General features: G+C 41.1%; 1 protein-coding gene across 2 annotated transcripts in view; it reads left to right on the plus strand.

Annotated features, from left to right (window-relative positions):
* LOC117477538 (oxysterol-binding protein-related protein 10) overlaps nt 1–21,835 on the plus strand; it is a 59,622-nt gene that overhangs the window by 22,000 nt on the left and 15,787 nt on the right. Inside the window, exons 5-7 of one of the 2 annotated variants that reach the window (XM_034124216.1) lie at nt 6,023–6,220; nt 14,045–14,276; nt 18,765–18,895. In XM_034124216.1, the coding sequence (XP_033980107.1) occupies nt 6,023–6,220; nt 14,045–14,276; nt 18,765–18,895 (561 nt within the window). The remainder of the gene's footprint in view (nt 1–6,022; nt 6,221–14,044; nt 14,277–18,764; nt 18,896–21,835) is intronic. The other variant, XM_034124217.1, reaches the window with a different exon arrangement.

Consider the following 21,835-nt stretch of genomic DNA (forward strand, 5'->3'; position numbering starts at 1 on the left):
GGCATTACCACGGGAGCAACTGTTATTACTGTACCCACTGCTGTGGTCTAATCCGTCCCTGAGCCTCTGTCTGCCTCTCAGATCGTAATCACAGCTCCTCTGTGACAACCAGCAGCGGAGCGGTGGCTACATCCCTGATAACAGGATAGGTGTAGCAGGATTTATTTATCACCAAAAATAAAAGGCCAGGGGTTTATTGTCCCTGTGCTTATAAGAAAGTTAGTGAAAAAGTGCTGACACATTGTATACTGTTGATCGACACAGATGCCGTAAAAACATTTATTGGACTTGCCTTAGGCTGGCGTCACAGTCACTGTCCCGAAATTGACACCAGATGGACACACGAATATGGAATTGTGAATTTCGCACGAAGATGGCCCCGAACTTGGTCAACAGCCAAGCAATAGCCGAAGCAAGTACGATGCCTACAGAAGGCCACACGATGGCACCCGAACCACACACGAAGGCAACACGAAGATGTGCATTTTTATAGTAGTTTACACCCGCAGGACACACAAAGGCCACACGATGGCTACACGACATCATATTGAGAGTACGATGAGTTCGAACTAGGTCACGAAGGCGTCACGTGACCTCCCGATGGTATAAAACCTTCGGCCGCACGTGGGAAATTAAATTGCTGATCGGAGATTACAACAATGTAATATCCTTTTCAGTTTCTCAGAACACAAATTGGGTTATTTACATAATATGTTTACATGATTTTGTTGTGCAATAAAACAACCAGAGAAGCGATCTGCAAGGAAACATAGCACACCGTGTCATCATGCTCCTGTTTCACCTGCTTAATACAGGTATCATCACTGCTACTGATTTCGATAGAGCAGGTCACAAATAGCAAGAAATTACAAAGTAAAATAAGACCATTTTTACCTGTAAGAGGAGGTTCTGGGCCTGTAAGAGTTGCTCATCATGTTCTCTGAGGTGCATCAAAAGAAGCAATGCTGCTGCCTTCTTTTTCCTGGTTGTCTCATCATCAAAGTATGCCATTCTGCAGGAACTGAATTGTGATGAATTGTGATTGAAGCTTTGGGAGTTACACACGCCTCTGCTCTGTAGAGTTGCTCAGGACTGACTGAGGAAGATGCTCTGAGGCTGGCCTTTTATATGTCCACGTTACCATGACACATGGGAAACGCTTGAGCTACTCAAATTCGGCTGTCTTCGCAGACACCGCGGTCCCATCTCGATGTCATCGCACTATAATATGATGGCTACACAACGGCATTGCGAGGGCTTCACGTTGTTGCCTTCCTAAGACAATCGGGCAGCTTCTTGTTTCCTTCGTAATGTCTACGTGAGGCGAAAAATGCCCGATGGCACCGATGATCAGTAAGTAAAGACGAAGATGACACGATTTGTCAAGATGCCCTCACGATGGCCTTACGAAGGGCAAAATGGACACACGAATTCAACACGAAAATGAACCTTCGCAAGGTCTTTCAGCAATTTTTTGGCATGCCAAAGATTTTGCCACCGCTCACGAAGTTGCTGCCGGAGCCTGAGAAACTCCACCGGCGGTCATACGATGGCTTAAGATGCCCTCACGAATGTCCTGATGTTGTTACGATCAGAGCCGAATTTGAACATTTCCTTTATCGTGTGTCCATTTGGTGTCAATTTCGGGACAGTGTGACGGCTTTAGGGATGCATTTATTATGAGGTTAATGTGCTGGAAGAACAAGGTAGAATATTTTGGTTCGCTAGTTTTTCTCTCGCAGAGATGGTATAGAACTTTATCTGTGGATCGCCAAAAATATGGCAGTCACACCTGAAGATATTGTATCACCAATGTAAACCTCAAAGTACCATTAAATCAGCACTTCTTTGACACAACAGACTTTTTGGGCTTAACTATCTCATCTCGAGGTCAATTGAATATCTGAATAATAAATCAACACTTACACTTGGGTATCCAAATCAAAAAATCTCGTCTCAGGAAGTGTTCATCAGCTGTCTCAGAACTACCTTTGACACTCAACTCAATCATTGAAAACTTCTGTATTTCATGTATCTTTGAAAGGACATATTATTTCCTTGTTTCACTCTTTAATGGTAAGGTTTCTATTTACAGCACCTGCTTTGTTGATAATTGAGAAAACTTAATCTCCTTAATGGTAGAAGCAGAATCCTTTTATCTACAGTATACAAGAAAAACACAGGAAAGCATGTTTCTCCCTTAGTATTAACAGTTTATATCTGCATAATGACATAACCACATCGTCTTTAGCGACCCCACTAACGTGTTGTCACCATTACATCTAACAACAATCGGAATTTTGGATTATTATTATGTGTGGAGACTCTTCCCTGTGGCTGCAGATTTCTATGGATTGTCATCAGGTTCAGCACAAGACCTTCACCTTGTTCATTTCTGCGCTCAGAGTCAGTTTTCTCTGTCAGATTGTCCGGTTACAGTTTGTGGTTTTTCTGGTAGCTGCTTTCAGATGGCAAATGTAGTTTTCCTGGATTCATAATTTCAGCTAAGACCAGTTAAACGAAACATAAAATGGCCAAAAATAGTTTTTCTAGCTTCTGCAAAGCCTGTCAATGATTTGTAGGCTATTAGATTTTAGTCCTGGATAAAAAAGCTTTTGTATAACAGTGCCCAACAATACAATACAGTCCAGCACAACAACACACCATTTTTTTTTAGCAAGGGAAGAATTGTTGCAAGGCCTTATCTCCATTCCATTCATAAAGGATGGTTCATTGTTCCCTATGCTGAAGGAGATAAGAAACGCAGCATTGAAGCAAGCTTCCTTCTTACAATGGCTGCCATTGACGTGTTCCTGGGTCATTGCATTGTATTTCAGTTAGGAACCTTCCTAAGCAAAAGAAAACACACCCCTGGTCAGACAGTGAGCACATCTGTAAGCTAATAAGCAACATGATAAATAGGCCAGTAACTATGTAACTGCATGCACACGTAACCCTGGCTGTGGACTTTGACTGTCTTTCATCATGTTGTTTACTTTCTGCTTGAATGGAAAAAAGCAGCTCCTGCACCTGCTGTTGTGTTTGGCTGGCTTTGTCTTTTAAACTCAGCTTTTTTCAAAGTTCTACTATGATTACATGATACAAATAGTTGTATCTGTTTATATGAATCTGTTTAGGCTGCAGCATTTATTGAAATCACAATATTGACTATAGTGCAATATCCAAATCACAATAAGCACAATGTTTGGTAAAGGACAAATATGTGACAATATCTGAATTAAGTAAGAAGTACAGACTTTTTCAATGATAATGTTGTATAATATTAAATCATTATCAATACCTCCTCACCTAACCTATTGCAAATAATATTGCAGTTGCAATATCAGTCAAAAATAATAGCAATTAGGTATGTTTCCCAAATCCTGCAGCCCTAGTATCTGTGTATACTGTATGTATTTAAAAACTATTTTCATACCCTCTAACCAAGATAATATAATACTGAGAAGCTAATTGTGTGTAATTAGCATTGTCCCCTGTAGTGCTGAACATGACAGGTCAGCAGCTGACCGTTGCACAGCTACCCACGCTGCCTCTCTCAGGTCCACCCCCGGCCGAGTGACAGCACAGCACCTGTGATTCGCACGCAGCACGAATTTTAACCCTGAGTTTAGTCAAGCTGGGAGTATCCTTATATGTAAACGTTTAGAAGACAGGAGACCCAATGGTGGTCCTAAATGTATCAAGGCCTTAAACTTATATCATGAATGTTCACATTAAGGGGTAGAGCTCACAGTAATGGTGTGTGTTTGTATATTGCATTCTTTATCAAGCTGTTGCAACATTTTCACAACGTTTCTGACGTGTTTAGCTCTGACTGCAACACAACTCTGAATGTCACAAGATTACTGCAGAAATCTTATTACCCAGTCATATATCCTTGTAACTTGAGACCTTTAAGCCTTTGGAGCGTCATGTCCTTCAGAGTGAAATGATCTGCAAGTGCAGTGAGAATATCTTCTTCTCTTTACCTTTTTTTTGTAATCCCGGCAGCCTTCTTCTTATTCTATAAAAACACAGATATTTCAAAAAGAAATATTTAAACAATTTTAATTAGAATTAGAATTTAATTGAGCTTACATTTTGAAAACAACGTTTTAAAGATTTGATTTTAAACTGGAATGATGATACGTTTTCAATTGTTTTCTCTTCTTCCCAAATATTGGATACTGGCACGTCTCTAGGCTTATAAAATCATTTGAATAATAGAGAAAAAGACAGGTCCGTGGTTCAAAAGTCGACACCGATTGATTTTTAAAGGGTCACAAGCCAAAGGTGATGGAGCACAATGCCCTGTCAGATATATATTGACCCTATATCTGAGAAATCATTATTTTCTTCATACAACGTCTAATTTAGACAAATTACAACACTAATTCAGCACGTTCCTCACCCCTCTGCTCAATACTCCACTCTTCCCACCATCACTCCCCCCCCTTTACTTCTCCTCCTTGCATTTTCTTGTTCTGACACTCCAGTTTCTTGAAATGCTCGGGGCTTTCTGCCAGTTTTGGAGGACGAAACCTCAGCGCCTCTTATCTGTTTGCACACTGAAATCCCATCTCCTTTTCTGCTTACTCACGCCTCGCTGCTCTGCCTTTCACAATACAACAGTGTTCTCTATTGTAAGCTCATTATACTCTGTTTGAATGGATTTGGATGAATTTAATCACGAAGAAAATGCTCTTATTTTTTCCAAATGCGGTGTCTTTACTACTCTCTAAAGACCTTCGAATTCAGCGAATAACAAGCAATTAACACCTAATCATAGACGTGACATTATAACACACAATGTTGGTCATAGGTCTGGTTTCCTGGGTTACCACATCAAAATCGGTGGTGGTGGTTTCCCACTTAGTGAGCAGTGTCCTGTGGTGGAATTGGTTATTTGATCTATTGAATCAATTTTATTTCCCCGCTGCCATGACCAGACCTTTGTGCGTTTCTGAGGGATAAATCTATGGTGTGTTGTCTGCACTACTGTAAGCTAATGGAGGGTAAAGACAGGAGATAGAGAGGTACTGGTCGGAGATGTCTGCATGAGCACAGAGCTCAGCGAACTGAAGAGACAAGAGTCACTGAGGGGAAGCGAAGGATGCATCAAGATGAAGAATGTAATGTGACTTTAGCTTCGGCACAGAGAACAAAAAGCGAAATAACAAAAAGGATGTCAACAGCAAAACAAACCAGCATCCACAAGCCTGGTGGATGCTGGTTGAAGCTTCTCCAACAAGATTACATTTGTTCACTGTTTCTGATTAAGACAAGTCTCAGAAAAAATGTTGGTGTCCGTCTGATGAGCCCTTGTAGACTGAATGAAGAGATGGCATATTTTTTATTCTATGGTTTTACTGTGAATTGTTTTAGATACTGGTGGTAGTGAAATGGTTGGGCTTTCCAGTGTTTACAGTACAGTTCACAGTCTTCTCTCGCAGAAACTGAGCACCAAAACGTTTTGTCAACATCTGACTAATATATAATAGCAGTATAATCCAGTTCAAATTTTTTTATTAAAAGTTGTATGATTCAAGGAATCATTGGCCTGAGAGCAAGTGGTCCAAAGTTAGTGAGAATAGGAAAACACATCATGCTCTGAAGGCTTACAGGTTTGGCTAATGTTCTGGCTAAAATCTGAGAGTAGGCATACTCCTCAAGCTATTTCCACATTATTATATATATAAATATATATGCTGTGTTATGACCCACTTCGTTTTTTTAAATATAAAGCAAAATGCTTGCTAGCTAAGATTGGTTAGTAGTTTCAATAATGATTAGCTAACAGCTAGCATTAGCTGACATTTAACTGGCACACTTTCATATACTTTGCATATACTTTTTTTTTTTTTAAACAAAGATTTTATTTGGGGAATATAAACCTTATTGAAAATATTTTCTATAAGTTTTTAAAGAGCATGCTCTTCCTTTTACATTATCATGCTCCTTCCACATTAAAATTCCCACACTACTCTCTCTCCCTCTCTGTGCCACCCCCTGCTCCCCCCAGGGCTCCTCAACCTCTGGTCGGACCCGTAGCTTCTCCCTCCTCCCCCACCTAACCCCATCTTCATCCCCGGGTTCTCAGAGGCATCTGAGCCACGCCGCCTCACCCGGCAACATCGTAACCATCACCCACCACAAATCTCCGGCTGCAGCTCGGCGGGCCAAGAGTCTGTACCCGGAACGGCTGCTGGAGGTCAAAGAGGTGGGTGTCAAAGGCATAACAATATTTTTTTACAAAACCCTTGGCTTCATTACTTGGAATTCAAAGAGGAGGCATAGGCAATTGATTTAAACGTTATTTCAAGGAAAGGAAGTAAACCGGTGAAGATGCACTTTACTAGACAACATGACCACTAGCAAGCTAATTCTTCTTTGGGATCTACTGCACAATTATGTCTTGTACAGCAGCACACACAACTAAGGCTAATTGTACACAAGGCCATGGCTCTGCAACAAATAGTAGCACATACTGATAATGCAAAATGACCAGACCTGCCATGCTCTGCCTCTGATCAGCTAATACTCCATTTACCATTTGTTCGTTGGGTTAAAAAAAGAAGGTTACCCTCCTGTAGCACAACTCAGGTTCTTTACTATTAATCATGCCAAAAGAAATCAACATAATGGAGGTCATTTTAATAAAAAAAGCCCCTGACTTTTAAATATGGATGATGCAATTTCCCATACAAATTCTAAAACTGATGTTTTGTGAGAAAGTCAAGTGAGGCATTGAGTTATTCTGATGATTTGTATTTTGCGTGGCCTTCAGAGCCTCTACAGATCAGGTCTCAGGTGGGACACTGGTGCAGTGAGTTCAGCAGATATTTCTGGCTTCCTGGCAGCCTTGACACTGACTGCAGTGGGCTCTGTCTTCACTGTAAATTCAGCTCTGTTGGCATTTTTATGGTATATATCAATACTGATTAACATGGCTGTTGACAGAGGGAAGAGCTGGTGGGAGCGTATGTTCTTGAATCAGGGTCAGTGTGTGCAGTCATCAACATATGAGGTTTTTAAGTGTCCATGTGTGCAAAAAAGATATGGATATTTTAATATTCTCATTCACTGCTAATCCCTGAATTTATACATTTTGATTTCTATTTCAACAAGAGCTTACATTCACAGACCTGCAAGCACCTCCTGAGCTAATTAAAAATCCCTCTACTTTACATTTACAATCAGTTTCTGCTTTAGTTTGAGCTTTAAATCCTCATTAATTCTCCTCGCCTCAGTTAACAGACCTGCCAGTTGTAGGGACCACTCCTTCCTCATCTGCCACATCTCCATACTCTCAGCCCAGCTTCACTCTCTGCCTATCTTTCAGGAGAAGAAAGTTGTTTCTGTCTCTTCTTAATAGCCTGTCTGCAGTAACTGTATAGTGATTAATGACATAGATTAGGCCTGAAGTTGGGTTTTTGAAGAGTAAATGATAAAACATGATGAAGACATGATTGTAGCTGGAAAACTTTGGAGCCATTACCTGCAGTATCTTAGATTTCCCCCTTTGGTTTAGAGATGAAATGCGCTCTTTGAATCGTTGCCAGGCAGCCGTTCATCTTGCCACTGAATTATGGAAATAGGATGACTTGGCAATAAGGAAGGAGGAAGAAACATGGACAAGGAGAGACAAGAGGCTTTCTAAATGTAAAACACAACTGTTCATGTAAAGTGTTGGTGCGGAGAACAAAAATAGAAGCCGACAGAGAATAGTTCATGTAGGCCATCATGAAAAGAAATCCTTCCTAACCAGATACTTGGTTTGTCCTACAGCTGCTGAAGGTGTTAGGGGGTTCACTGCTAAAATATTCATTGTATTGTTTCCTTTATTATCCATTACATCAATGCCTTTAGTTATAAAGTTACAAAGGACTTTTTCTCCCATAAGTTGTGACAGATCTTCACAAAACGATAAAGTTACATTTCAAATACTTCGAAAAATGATGTGTAGTTAAGTCGTCGAAGACAGAAGCAGTGAAAAATGTTGCTTTTTGGACTCGGCAGTTGTCATTGTTTTGGCTTCTTAGCAGTTTCTGTTTTGATCCAGTGGAACCGTTTCAGAAAGACTCAGTTGGTGACTTTAATTAACGTGTGTGTGTGTGTGTGTGTGTGTGTGTGTGTGTGTGTGTGTGTGTGTGTGTGTGTGTGTGTGTGTGTGTGTGTGTGTGTGTGTGTGTGTGTGTGTGTGTGTGTGTGTGTGTGTGTGTGTGTGTGTGTGTGTGTGTGTGTGTGTGTGTGTGTGTGTGTGTGTGTGTGTGTGTGTGTGTGTGTGTGTGTGTGTGGTGTGTGTGTGTGTGTGTGTGTGTGTGTGTGTGTGTGTGTGTGTGTGTGTGTGTGTGTGTGTGTGTGTGTGTGTGTGTGTGTGTGTGTGTGTGGTGTGTGTGTGTGTGTGTGTGTGTGTGTGTGTGTGTGTGTGTGTGTGTGTGTGTGTGTGTGTGTGTGTGTGTGTGTGTGTGTGTGTGTGTGTGTGTTGCTAAATAGCCCCTCAGGAGCTGATGGAGACCTAAAAGAGGACGAATGTAGCTCTAAACTACTGATTTTGAGCTGTTTTTGTTCTATGTGTAATTAGGTCCGTACAAAATGCTCGAACCAATTTATTTTTACATTATCAATTAATATGTTGTCTGTTTGCATATCTTGTTAATTTATCCATCTATAAAAAAAAGCAAAAACTGCCCATCACGAGTGAGCCACAAGTGTTGACCTAAAGAAGGTACACGCATTAATAGATATTCATTTTCAAATGTCTATAAAATAAAGAAAAACAGCAAATCCTCCCATTTGAAAATCTGCAACCAGTGAATGTTTGGCATCTTATTTAGATAAATTACACATTTCGGTCTATTTAAAAAAATACTGCTGGCCTATTAATTTGAATTGAGACCTCACAGTAGGATTGGTGTCTCCTCCAAACCTGGAACAGTATGTGAGCAGACGACCACCACACCATCAGATAAACAGTTTTAAAAACTTGGCATTTACCTCACCGCATCATCTGCTTCCTCGGCTTGTCATTCTGATGACGCCGTTGGAGTCGCATCAATATTTCATGCAAAGATCTTTCTTTCATGCCTTTCTTGCTCATTGAAGACCTGGCTGGCTTCAAGTTGTTAAATTCCCCATTCAGATGCACCACGCTGTGTGTTTGCCCGCTCTCGCTAAGAATATCTTCTTGCCTAAGTGATTCACTCTGACAGAAAGAGAGTCACGAGTGGAGAGTCATTTCTCACCTCTCCGTAGAAGAGTCTGTCTCAAGTGAACCCGGGAAAGTTTGAGTAAATACTGAGCAGATGGTGTGATCATTAAGCAAAACAAACACTCCTTTGGTGCTTGTGGTTCCTCTACAGGCGGAGAAAACAAGGCGCTCTGTGATGTGTGATTCATTTTTACTTTACACAAGAACTGGGTTGCTGCTTCCTTTGACCTGATTCATATCTGCCGTCCTTTAGCTTCTCTCTCCACAGTTCCTTCTCCGCTTCCCTCCCTCCTCATGTCATTTGTTGTTCTCCTTCCTTTTATCCATAACGGGCTCATAAACTTGTCTGACAGGTTTGGCGCAGGGCCGGGGGAGGCTGGAGTCGACAGTAAAGGAGTGTGCTTGCTCCATGATTTATGCACCACGGTACACAGTAGAGACCAGAAAGCTGCTCCGAGCTGATTTATCAGAGGATTTATGGTTAAACACCAGCATTGGTGATGTTGTTGCGTTCATCCCATTTCTTTTCTGGCCACTATTGCTGATAATATTCATACCAGTCTTGATACTTTCACGTTTGATTCCCCCAGCTACAGATGCTCATGCGGTAGCTCTCTTTCAAACACTCATGGTGGGAACAAGTCTTTGCAGCTCAGTGAACCTCCACATGATCTGCCTCCTCAGCTCTGCCATGTTGACCCGCCAGCACTCACTGAACCGTCCTCACATCCGGCAGGAGGCTCACACATGCAGCGCAGCAGCACAGAGTTAGAGTTGTGCCAGTTCATGATTGTCTCACAAGATTAAAGTTTCTACTGCTCACCTGGCTCAAAGGCTCTGCAAAATATCAATTTCTTCCTATCTCCATTTCCCTAGTTCTTGTCACAGGCTTTCTGCGAAATTGCCACAAGCCAATAACCCTAACAACATAATTGTAAACTTTGGAAAGCTCCCTTTCAGCCACAGAAGAGATTATGTAAGAGTTGTATCAGACTTAATAGAACGCTTTGGGACAAACTGAATTTGATGTGTCTTTGTGTTGTTTCCTGTCAAGACAATAACATGCAATCCAGGAAGGATTGAGATGCTGTCGGGGCGAGTTTGTGTTACAGATTCATAGTTTGTCTCCAATCAGTTTCCAAAACATGCAGACGTTTATAATACAGCCTAGATGTTACAATACTGGTAAATTAACATGGTGACCATTTTATTTTCCTGTTCTTCTCTGCGTCAATTACCCCTCTATGCATATGCAGGGTTTTTTTTACTCATTCCCGCACTGTTTAATTAATCCTGTGTGTATGACATGTGGGAATGGATGGTAGAGATGAGAAATCTTCCCATGACTTGACAAATGAAAATCGTAGTGTGATTGCAGTGAATTGACACTAAAGCTGGGATGATAAACTATGATCCATGGTTATTTGGTTTTTAGGTGCATTTATGTTGTCAACCTATTTCCTTATTTCATTGTCATTGCAATTTGCATGTTTTGTATTGACATCTTAAGCAACAGTAACATCACAATATATATGCTGTACCAAACAGCCATATTTTAAGCATAGTGTATTGTTTGAAATCAAAATAATGAGAACAGCAATCAAGTTACACAGATATTTTCTGTATAGGAGTAACCTCGAGTCATTATAAAACAAGGAACATTTTCATTTTTCCAATTGCAGTCCTGATAAATGTAATGATGGAACATTAAAAAAAAGATTACACATTTTACACTGACTTTCATTTTCATGAGGTCCTGGTTTGAATGTTTAGGCTATTGTCAAGCTGTCACCTCCCATCCATCTGACCATCCATGCATGTATCTGTCTCTCCACTGGCTGTGTGACGGTGGGAGTCAGACCACATTACCGTCTCTCCTCGGCCAGCTTGTCACGGCTGATGGGAACTCATCAAACGCCTCAACTCTCAGTGCAGCAGCACCACTGGGCACTGCAGCAGCAGAGCTGGAGCACTGGGGTTAGGCTATTTCTGGAAGCATCACTGGTCCTGTTGGCTCCAGAGAGGTGTGTGTGTGTGTGTGTGTGTTTGTGTGTCAGAGAGAGAGTGTATGATTGGTGGGGAGAGCTACCATTACTGTAAACCCACTGACTTAGCCTTGTAGCACATCTCTGCTGCCAGGACTAACATGTAACCTGCAAAACCAAACGATAATAAATAATATGAACTTTGTATTTATTAAAATCTAGAGAGCAACATTATTTAAAAAGAGTTTTTTTAAATAAACTTGTGGATGAGTGTCTTTTATTAGTTACATTTATGAGCTAGTTTTTGTTGGAATATCAGGAATAACAGATTTGAAGAGGTGCATGTGTTTGTTGTGGACTTTGACAACCCGGCTGTATTCTTACGTTATCTTAGACTTGTGTGACTAACCTAATTGAAGAGTTGTGTCTCTAATAATGACAGGGTTGGGTACCAAACATGGATAGTCTACTCATCATAGTTGACGTGGATGAATCCAGTTTGGAGACATTTCGGCAGAGGTGTTCATGATGCTAACATTTGAGAGCTCCTGATTGATTACATGCAGGAATGGCCTGCCAACCAAAATTCTTCCTCCAGCGTATGAACATGTTGAGTGTGCACGGAGAGGAGGAACTATTTACTGACTGGTCTGTTGTCAATGTGTTTGTGAGAGAGAGACAGAGGGGATAGGAGGGGTTTGTGCAAATCAATGTGTTGCTTGCAGCTCTACATTACATAAGATCTGACCTATTTTAAATAGTAAAAAGAACAGAAATCAATATCTGGCAGTCGGTGTCGATATTGTGGCACGCCAACACACATAAATGAATGTGTGGTAAACACTGATTCATATTTAATGCATGTGTAGTTGAATTATACTTGAAGGTATACTCTCTTGCCCTCATCTTGACCCTGTCACCCAGATGAGGCTGGGTTATACTCATGATGTTCACCTGCTGACAGTTTGTCAAAAATCACTCTTGAAAAGGCTGTGTGTTTGAGTTTGAGTTTGTGTCACTATTTCTTTATGTATTCTGACAAAGGATACCTTATTATATATAATTATTATTATTATGTTTGCTCTGGCACTTTTGACCCAATAAGCTTGTTTATGTTTTTGCTTTAAATCACTAAGTTATCTCTTTTTCGTATCTTCTTTATGTGTCTCTCTTGGCACAAGTCTTATCATCATTTTCCTCATTCCGTGTATGAGCAAACATTTCATGTTTGTCTTATATTAAGTAAGGTGGCTGCATTTTACTGTACATCATAAAACCCATTGAACTGTGTTATTGCTGAGCACTGTATGTTTTCTTTTCTTTTTGAGTTAAGGTTGCATAGCAACACATTTGCTCAAAAACTTGCATTGCCACCCTCACAGACCCCTATAACAAATATAGACCCTGAGGCAGCTGATGTGTGTTATTACTAGTGCACCACTGCACTGATGCAGTTATACTTCCTCTGCATCTCTACTTTTCTGCCTGCTTTTGCATTTTGCACAATATGTACTGAAGTGAAAATGACAGTTTTGCAGCTTTGATAGAATGATCCTATAACTTCAGTATTAATCTGTGTCTCTTTATTGATAAAGCACTACCTGAAATGTATCTATGTTGTGTCCTGTAGAATCAACATGAAGGGCAACTCCCTAAAAATGTCACCCAAGCAGGATAATCAACCCCTCTGCTGTCCATCAGTTTCCCTTTAGTATTTTCAGACTAATCTGTATATTGTTTCTTTCTTAATCATTTCAAACTCTCTTAGTCTTATGGACACTTTTTGCCCAATCACTTTGGAAATCAAATATCCGGAATCTTCCCAAAGAACCTGCAACAGATTGGTTGGATTTATTGTTTCACCTAGGAATGAAATTGATTAGCTATGACATTTCAACAATACATATTAAAGAAGGGCAATAAATGGTTATATATCCAACACTTTATGACTGTGTACAGTGTCATAAAATATGCTCATTATGAGGGGCTCATGAGATGCCTTAGTGAAATGAAGCCTTTATTATTTCAAGGGCACTGTAATTATGTTATCAGCATGCTGAACAATGGGAATCTAATTATAACAACCATTGGAGACAACCATTTGAGCTCCAACTGCCTGAGGAGTTCAACATTGGAACCAAGTCAATTCCATTGCATGAATGTCTATGGCACATATAACCTCACTGCAACAGCTCTCAGTGTCTCAGAAATAGCTCTGTGTACTGATGCAGGAAGACAGATGTGCTATTGAAGTGTCTGCCGAGGAAGAGTGTTTGTGAAGCCATACAATATTAATGAATACAACATTTCCAGGCTGATAAACAACCCCGATTCATTAGCCCCGAGAGAAGCTTATTACCCGCTAGCGAGAACCAACTTTGTCTTCTTCATTTTTGTGATACATTTAGACTCTAATAGGTGAGTCATACAGATACACATTCTCAGTAAGAAATGTTCTGTGGAGCACAGGGAAGAGCTTTTTTGGTTTAAAGAGTTTCAGCTGTCAAGGTGACAGAGGTGACACTATTAGAAGTCGTGTCACTTCTTACACTCAAATAAAACCGTATCAATGAATGAGGTGGTGAAAGGTGTATATGAAAGTGGTTTAAACTGTCATTGCTGCGTTTGGTCTTTTCATTGGATAGTTAAGAAAGGGAAAGAAGAAAATAAAAAAATCCCCCAGCATTTAAAAAGGCAAACACATGTAATTACTCACTGAATTTATTGTTACTTTCAAGTTAATAAGTTGAAATAGCCAATATCATGAAGGGGTAAATCCTCACAATCTACAGTCAAAGTTAAAGGTGTGGTTTCTTTAGTTTATTGTTAACTCTGCTTCCCCCCCCAGGTGATGTCCCAAGCAGAGGGCCAGCAGAAGAACCTGGTCCAGACCATAGACTCTCTCCCCCCCCGGGGGCCTCTCTCCTGTCTGGACCAGGACCTGCTGCTGCTCAAAGCCACGTCAGCCGCCACACTCAGCTGCCTGGGAGAGTGCCTGAACATCCTCCAAAAGACCCAGAGCCACAGCCAGCCACCGCCTCAGTCCCAGTGCGACTACGCCGGCCACGGAGCCCCCTCCGGTGAGTCCGCCCCCGGCCCTGTTCCAGTGCTGCTACTGGAGCCCCCGACCCCTCCATCTCCCCCATCCCTCTTGCTTTTCCAGTGCCCCCCTCCAGAGCCTAGCCCCAGTGGCAAGGGCCTTCCAGGGCAGCTGGACTGTGGCTCTTGCCTGATGGGTACCATGAACTTCAATGTCTGTAGTAAATGCTGTTGAATGCTGCATTCATGTGTTAAATAGTTTTATTTTATTCCTTTTATGTTTTTTGTCATAGTTTACTGTTGTTGGTCTTGTTCTGTGCCTTTTTTCAGTTCATTATTGTGTGTCTTCAATGTTGTCAACTGCATTGAAATACCAATAGTTCCTTAAAACGGTAGTGCCAAGTACAAGCATGAATGTGAAGTGTGTATGTTCTGGTTTTACTGTCAATATTATTTACATAATCCTTGAAGGCCTTCCAGGTTGATTCCCCATATGCATGTCAGAAGTGTGAATGATGACTTAATAATGACTAATACTATGCACTTTTAAATCTTCTCAAAGGATTACTTCTTTGCCAAAGGAATCCAAACTGGTGCCTAAAATGTCAGACCTCTGCCATGTTTAACCCTCTCTGTGCCAGATCACTATGGATCCAATAAAGTTGTTTCAATTTAAACAATTTCAGCCTAAGGGTGGTTCTATTGGCTTAATACTTGGATTAGGAAATAGTTCCCAAAGGTGGAAGGTAGACCCACCGGTAGACCATTTTAGGTATGATTCAAAGTAATACTCCACTCAAAATCTGTTGAGCCCCAAACATTCACTACCTGTAGGCCTGAAAGGTGGCTCTGAGTGTGTTTATTGCTCCTTTTTTGGAAGACGGCAGATGTAGTCAGTTTGGATCCACAGCAGTTACAATGGACCCCAATGGCCACCAGTAATTCACAAAAAAAAAGTTCACTTTTGCCCGTCAAACTTTCACAAGCATCTGCAGCATATTCATTTTCTCTGCTGTGGACAAAACCATCTCATCTCCATTATGTAGCTTTTCTTGACCTTTATTTTCTACTGCTACACACTATTGCCTCCTTGTAATTCGAGAGGTCGATTGTTTTAAGTGTACTGAAGAAGAAGATAATACTTAGTTTCTTCAGTTTATTCACACTAAACAGGTTGTGTACCAACTGACAGATGTTTGCTGTAAACTAGCCAGGAATACATTTACTGTGTGTGTGGTGCACTCACCAGGAACTATAGTTCTTTCCGTAATTCCTGGATTAAGCGTGTATGCATTTTTGTCTCAATTCATGCTGCCGTACTTCTCAATGAAAATCGTCATATCAGGCGGTTCAGGCATCCAATTTGAATGCTTCCTGAATGCCTCTCTGTAAAAGTGTTACAATTACTTCCAACTTGGAGTAGAACCTGTAGATCAGTAGATGCTGAAAGGATGAAGTCCCTTCTGGCTCAAGTAACCCTTTGAACTTCCCCTGGATATTCTAGAGGACAAGACTAGGGAAATGGATGTTTGCTAGCTTCCTTAACCTTAATCTCACGGGTCCTGACTAGAATCCATTGTTACTGCTGTAAATCCAAACATATGACAGCTGCTGTGTTTTAAGCCCTACAGGTGCATTTGTTTTTAGTGGAGTATTTAAGCCAAGAAAGTCTGATCAAACTCTATCTACTGTATGACTTTGGGAGTATCTTTTCGGGTCTGGGTTGGTTGGGTGCCGGATCCCTCGCCAATCTGCCCGTCCTCACAATTTGTTGGTCTTCTCTTTGCGCCAACAGTCACGCTGCCCTGTACCTGTTCATCTGACAGGGGGTGGTGTGGAATGGGACCACCGGGCCGCAAGTACAAACCTCTTTCCTTACGCTGCCTGGCTGATAACTCCTGTGGGGGTCCAGCTGCTCCTTGCTTCCGGCATGTCCCCCCCACACCTCAGTGAGGAGATTTTTTTGTTCGGATCCTCGGTTATGTCAAGTGATGGGTATTGAGGCTCACCGGCATGAGCAGCATCCAGATTTGATGCAGCTGATAAAGGAGTGACTGTCTGGTCGGTTGGGTGGTTGAATGGATCTGTTCCGCCCACACAGGAAAGCTTTGCCACTGCATGGGCAACTGACTCTTTGGTAGAGAGCCGAGCATGAGGTTGGACAGAGTTTGGCTGGCACGTTTGTCCCTCCAGGCTCCTTTTATTGCACAACAGGAGCAGATTTTCTGAGTCAGCTCTAGTTATCACAAAGACAGTCAAGGAACTTGAAGGATCTTTGCAAACTCCCACCAAAAACCTGCCAGTCACAAACCAGACAGCATATTATCAGCTGATCACAGAGGATCTTTGCTGCTCGCTCTAGCTTCCCTCTCTCTCTGCAATATGCTGCTTGAAGCCCAACCCTTTGTCTCTTTTACCCCACACGCAGTACATTTCCCTTTACGGACATTCAAATCCATAAAGGAAATGTACCTTGCAAACCCCTTGGAGCATAACAAAATAAGAAAGAGCAGATACTTTTAAAACTAAAAGTAGAGCGCACAAGAGGAACATGTAGGGTGAGAATCCGATGGGAAAGCGTCACAATATCTGAATCAATCTCAAAGCCCAGAAATGGAAACTAAAACCATTGGAAACTGCATGATTGTTTGTCTTTCCACTGTTTGATTTGCGACGGGCTTTTGATTCACCTGCATGCCCCTATCCAATGGCCCAGACAACCCCCTGCTCACTAGCACCAGTACCAGTAGATGTATCTGTAGATGTATTTGTAAACTAGCTACTTGCACACACACATCTATTTTAAGAATGTTTTCCCTAAAACATTTTCATAAAATAAACTCTGACCCCCAAATGTCTTGAGAATAACCTTATGTTTTTAAAGTATCAATTTCTCTATGTCTACAACTCTCACATTTCACTTGCCTTCAGGCAGAGCCCCACCTGCTCATGTCTCCATTGGACAGGAGGCCAGCTGGAGGAGGTTCACTTTTAATACTTTTTGGTTCCAGTCAGATAAACTGTCAGTTGACCGAGGCGGAGACTCGTCCTCAGGGCTATTTCTGCTCATTTTGTGGAAACAGGCTCGCCTCAGGCTCTCCAGCATGCCAACCTGTGTCAGCGCAGCTTGCTTCTCACTAATGGGTATCAAAGAACGGCCTCTTGGTGCATTACACTTTTAACCCAATAGAGCACCGGGGCTAGAGAGAAGGGCCTGTGCTCCATTACCAGTGCTTTGAAATGCGATCTAATACTGTGATGAATACAAGAAGCCTTTAAATGAGGAAACTTGTGGCTTGGTTATAGTTATTTTTTCATGTTTTTTAGAGATTCTGATGAGTCTGTTCATGCAGGAGATGGGAAATAGGTTTAGTGCAATAGCTGTAATAGAGATGTTTTTGAGGCTGTTGAACAGATATCCATTAAGGAGCCTTTCTATTACAGTATCTTAAACCCTGCTCTTCCTGTGTTTGGGAAGTTTGTGTTTGTCATTAACTTTTATCACTACCACAAATATTATTTTGTATTTGATTGAAGCTAAATTTGCAGTTGCTAGATGTGCGACATTGATATTCAATATGGACGTTTTCTTCCTCATATCATCTGCAAATCACAATTTGGCAATTACTCTATACGCGAAATCTCATGGGAAACAATCAATTTCAGTTCAGGAACATTCATTTGCATAGCAATATTTTGTAAAAACAAGAATACAATATGTTCAAGACCAAATTAATTGAAATAACTATGGGGATCCACATTCCCTCAAGTGCCATAACCAGGTAAAAATGAGAATTTCTCCAAGACTCGCTTGCAGAACTATTGACAATCCTATCAGCTTTAGATAGACTTTGAGTTTAGTGTAGCAAAGGATGACATTGAATATGTTAAACATCACAGAGTAGCATGTTAGCATTATCATTCCAAGAAGGTGCAATAGCACATAGCTACAAACACTGACTGAAATACATTTAAAGGGGTTTCGCTTATCAGTGGCCTCAAAAAGTTGAATGATCCCCTCACAGTTCATCCTCTGTATGTGAAGACAGGTGTTGTACTCTCAGATTAGGTATTTCTCTTTAAATGGCTGTGAAGTTGTTTCAAAGCTCAGTTACAGCATGATATGGACTGTAGAGGATGTAGATTTCTAATATTTATGCGGAAAATGTTATTGTTTGTGGATCGGAGTCAAAATGAATCATCATTTCTGTATATGACTTTAGTTCAGGCAATATAACAGGCCAGGAAACAACAATGAACAAATATTACATTTTAACAGAGACACGCAGTATCTTGAGGTGTAGCATCTGTCAACAATAACACAGTATACTTTATGCGAACCTCTCAGTCTGTTAGAGTGTGATTCAGTGGTCTCCCTAGTACCTTTCATTAATATAGATTTCACCTGACCCAGAATCAAACATGTATTCACACAAACCACCAGTACAAATCAGATCCTTGTAAACCCCAATGCTTCTCCTTCTCACTGTTGTAAACTCTGTTGTTAACTGACCTTGTGGTTTTTTCAGATGTTGCTCCTGTGTGGACTGTACCAAAGTCACCCTCAGGGGAGCAGTTGAAGAACGGCGGTCTGATGCCTCTCCGATCAGCCGAGCCCTCTCCGGCCTTCAGGAAAAGGAGCCTGTCCCATGGTGCTGAGGTGAGGAACAATACGTCATGTTGACAAATATCACCTAAATCCTCTGTCTTGTTTTTCCTATTTGTCTTGGTTTGTGGGATACCTGAGTTTATAGTGTCTCAGATGTGGGAACAGACCACTGTAGGACTGAGCCATTCATCTAGGAGATAGTGTACAGTATATGGACGTAGTCACCAAGACATCACATTTTGGTTTGTTGATTACTGTTAGTTTTGACATTTCAGCTGACGCCATCATGTTTTTTTAAACAAATGAACACATTTAAACAAAAGGTGAAGCTGTGAAGGAGAATATACTGTATAACATATTATTTTTTAGTACACCCTGTTCTCCAGGGCGCTGACATGCAGAAGGGTTGCAGAAAAAACCCTGAACAACAAGAGAAATCAGGGATCATTTTATTCTGCTCCTAGATGCAAACACATATACAAAAGACCATGAAGTTATAAAAGCCTTAAGCACAAGCCTTGAGTATGATGTAAGCGCTCAAATCTAACAAAGACATTTTTATAACTGTGCTTCCTTAAATGCTTTAACATTTGATGAAAACAGATCTTGAAACAAAGAAGCTGAGTTAAAAAGTACTATGATGGATATATCTGATCTGTTCAAGGCTATGTGAGTTTATTCTCTTGCTGTAGTGAAGTTAATTCAATGTAAAATGCTACTTGCAAAATGGGAGACGGTAGAAAAAACCTGAATTAAATAAACTTCACATTCACTGGAGTTGACTCAGAAACGAATCAGTGCTAGCAGTCGTGTCGAGGCAGTGATTTTCTGGTTTTCTGCCCCACTTTCTTTTCATTTTCTCATGTTCAACCTTGTTGCCCAGCAAGGGAAGCATTGCTTCTGAAAGTTTGAACAGAGCTGCTGTCAAAAAAGTGGGTCAGAAAGTAAAGAGCTGGAACTGAGCCGATCCCGGGGTGGGGGGGGGGGTGCTTCATGTTTTGGCCTGCCTGGTGCAGCGAGGGGAGGTCTGACTGTCCGGACCCCCTGTATCAGTGACACTGAAGTAAATGTGTGCCAGTTGGGTAAAAGTGTGAGGCTTAGAGGGCTTTGCTCTCTTATTGGAAGGCAGACTTCTTAATCATTTTGTGAAAATGCTAATTGTTAACATCAAAGGACAGTATGCACCATTATTTATGACTTACTATTTTGCCCTTATGGATTTCCTCATTAAGTAAGTAACTGTATATGTACAACAGCACCTTTTAAAGAGCAGAACGTCACAAAGGGCTTCAAAAAATAATAAGGGCAACCAGCATAAAAATTTGACATGAATACAGACTTAAAAGGAGATTAAAACACCATAAATTGAAAGCTGGTAATACCATAAAAAATTGTTAGACCATCTATGGTAAAAGTAACAAGTGATATTCACTCAAATATAATACCATCATAAAAGCTATTGTTTCAAACGTTTGACATATAATGGATCACCTGACATAGGTTTACACATCTTATAAAAGGGCTGACACACATTTAAATCTAACCACAAAACAAGGTACGGGGGGGGGCATTTCACCCCTTATGTGAGCAGTGAAGCAATGCCCTGACTCACCGCCACGAGGGACTCCACTGGGCTGGCAGCAGTCTAATCTAGAGGCGTAGAGTTGTAATTTGTCATGTTAATGATCATTTTCTATTGACATTTGAGTGTAAAATGAGCATTACAGCATTGCAGTGTCAACCCATTTCCAGCTAATTGCCGAGCTGTTCAACATACTTCATGGAGCACAATTAAGAGCAGAGAGGGAGGGCAGCTCATAATGTTTTAGAGACATTTCAGACCATCAGTGGGATGGCAGTTATGATCCAGAGGGCCGGAGCCAACCGTCTGCAATGACCTGCCACTGTCAGTACATTCCTGCCCATCTAAGTGTGCCATTAGGATGCTGTGATCCAGTAATGAGTAATGTCTGTCATAGATTACGATAAAGGAATTGAGCAAACTATAAAAATGATCATCTGGGAGCGGACTTACATAATTGTATTATACTATGGAGACCCATAAAGGACCAGCAGGAACATTAGGAGGGAAACATTTACCTCAAGAAATATTAGACTTGTGCCACACCAGTAGCTGCAACAATAAGAGGTAAGAATGAAGCTGACACAAATGTCACCAAATAACATTTAAGTTGCACTGTTTACTGTATGTGAATGGTGAAAAAAACATTGTAATGTAAGCTCTCGGAAAGACCTGACTCCTTCAGTATGGTGTTTTGGTCTTCCGGCTCTTTTTGTTATTTTTTTATAGCACAACTTTATGGCTTTGATTCCCTCTCAGATTTTACTCCAGCCCGTTTCTGCTCTGTAGTATTTTGCACTTTCCTCCCGCCTGCAGCTCAAACCAGATTTCATTCGAGCCTTCAAAGATGTTCTGGCTGGCTTTTGAAGCAGAAGGGCAGAGAGACGGAAGAGGTGCGGTGCAGATTTCTAAGGCGCCTTAGTCCAGCTTGACACGTCTATTCATCTTTTAATGAGATTCAGCTTCGTCACTGCATGTCCAGTCAGAGTGACGTGGGAAGGCTGAGGAGATTTGTCCACATACTAAAGGTTGCGTTTAGATGTTGAAGGACAGAGATAGGGCGTGTTCTTTGGATGACATTTAAGCATGTGTATTGTTCGGCAGGGAAAAGTTAGATCTGGTGAGATTTGTATTGCCATCTTGTGGAAGGGTACAAGTGCACAGGAGGTTTCTGATCAAGACGGTTTTAAAACTGATACTTGATGCTTTTAGTATGCAACAAAAAATTGGTTTAATGGTCTTATTTATCTCTGATTTCAGTATTTCTTGGTCAGATGTCACCCCACCCTAAATCATGAACAAAATAATTTCCTTTTCCAATGCTGCTAAAGGTTCCTGATCTAATCTTCAATTTCTAATCTTGGTAGTTTTCCAGTTTCCATCCTCCCTGTAATCTCATGAGTAGTCTC

Source organism: Trematomus bernacchii, unplaced genomic scaffold (genome assembly GCF_902827165.1).
Source record: "Trematomus bernacchii unplaced genomic scaffold, fTreBer1.1, whole genome shotgun sequence".
Lineage (NCBI taxonomy): Eukaryota > Metazoa > Chordata > Actinopteri > Perciformes > Nototheniidae > Trematomus > Trematomus bernacchii.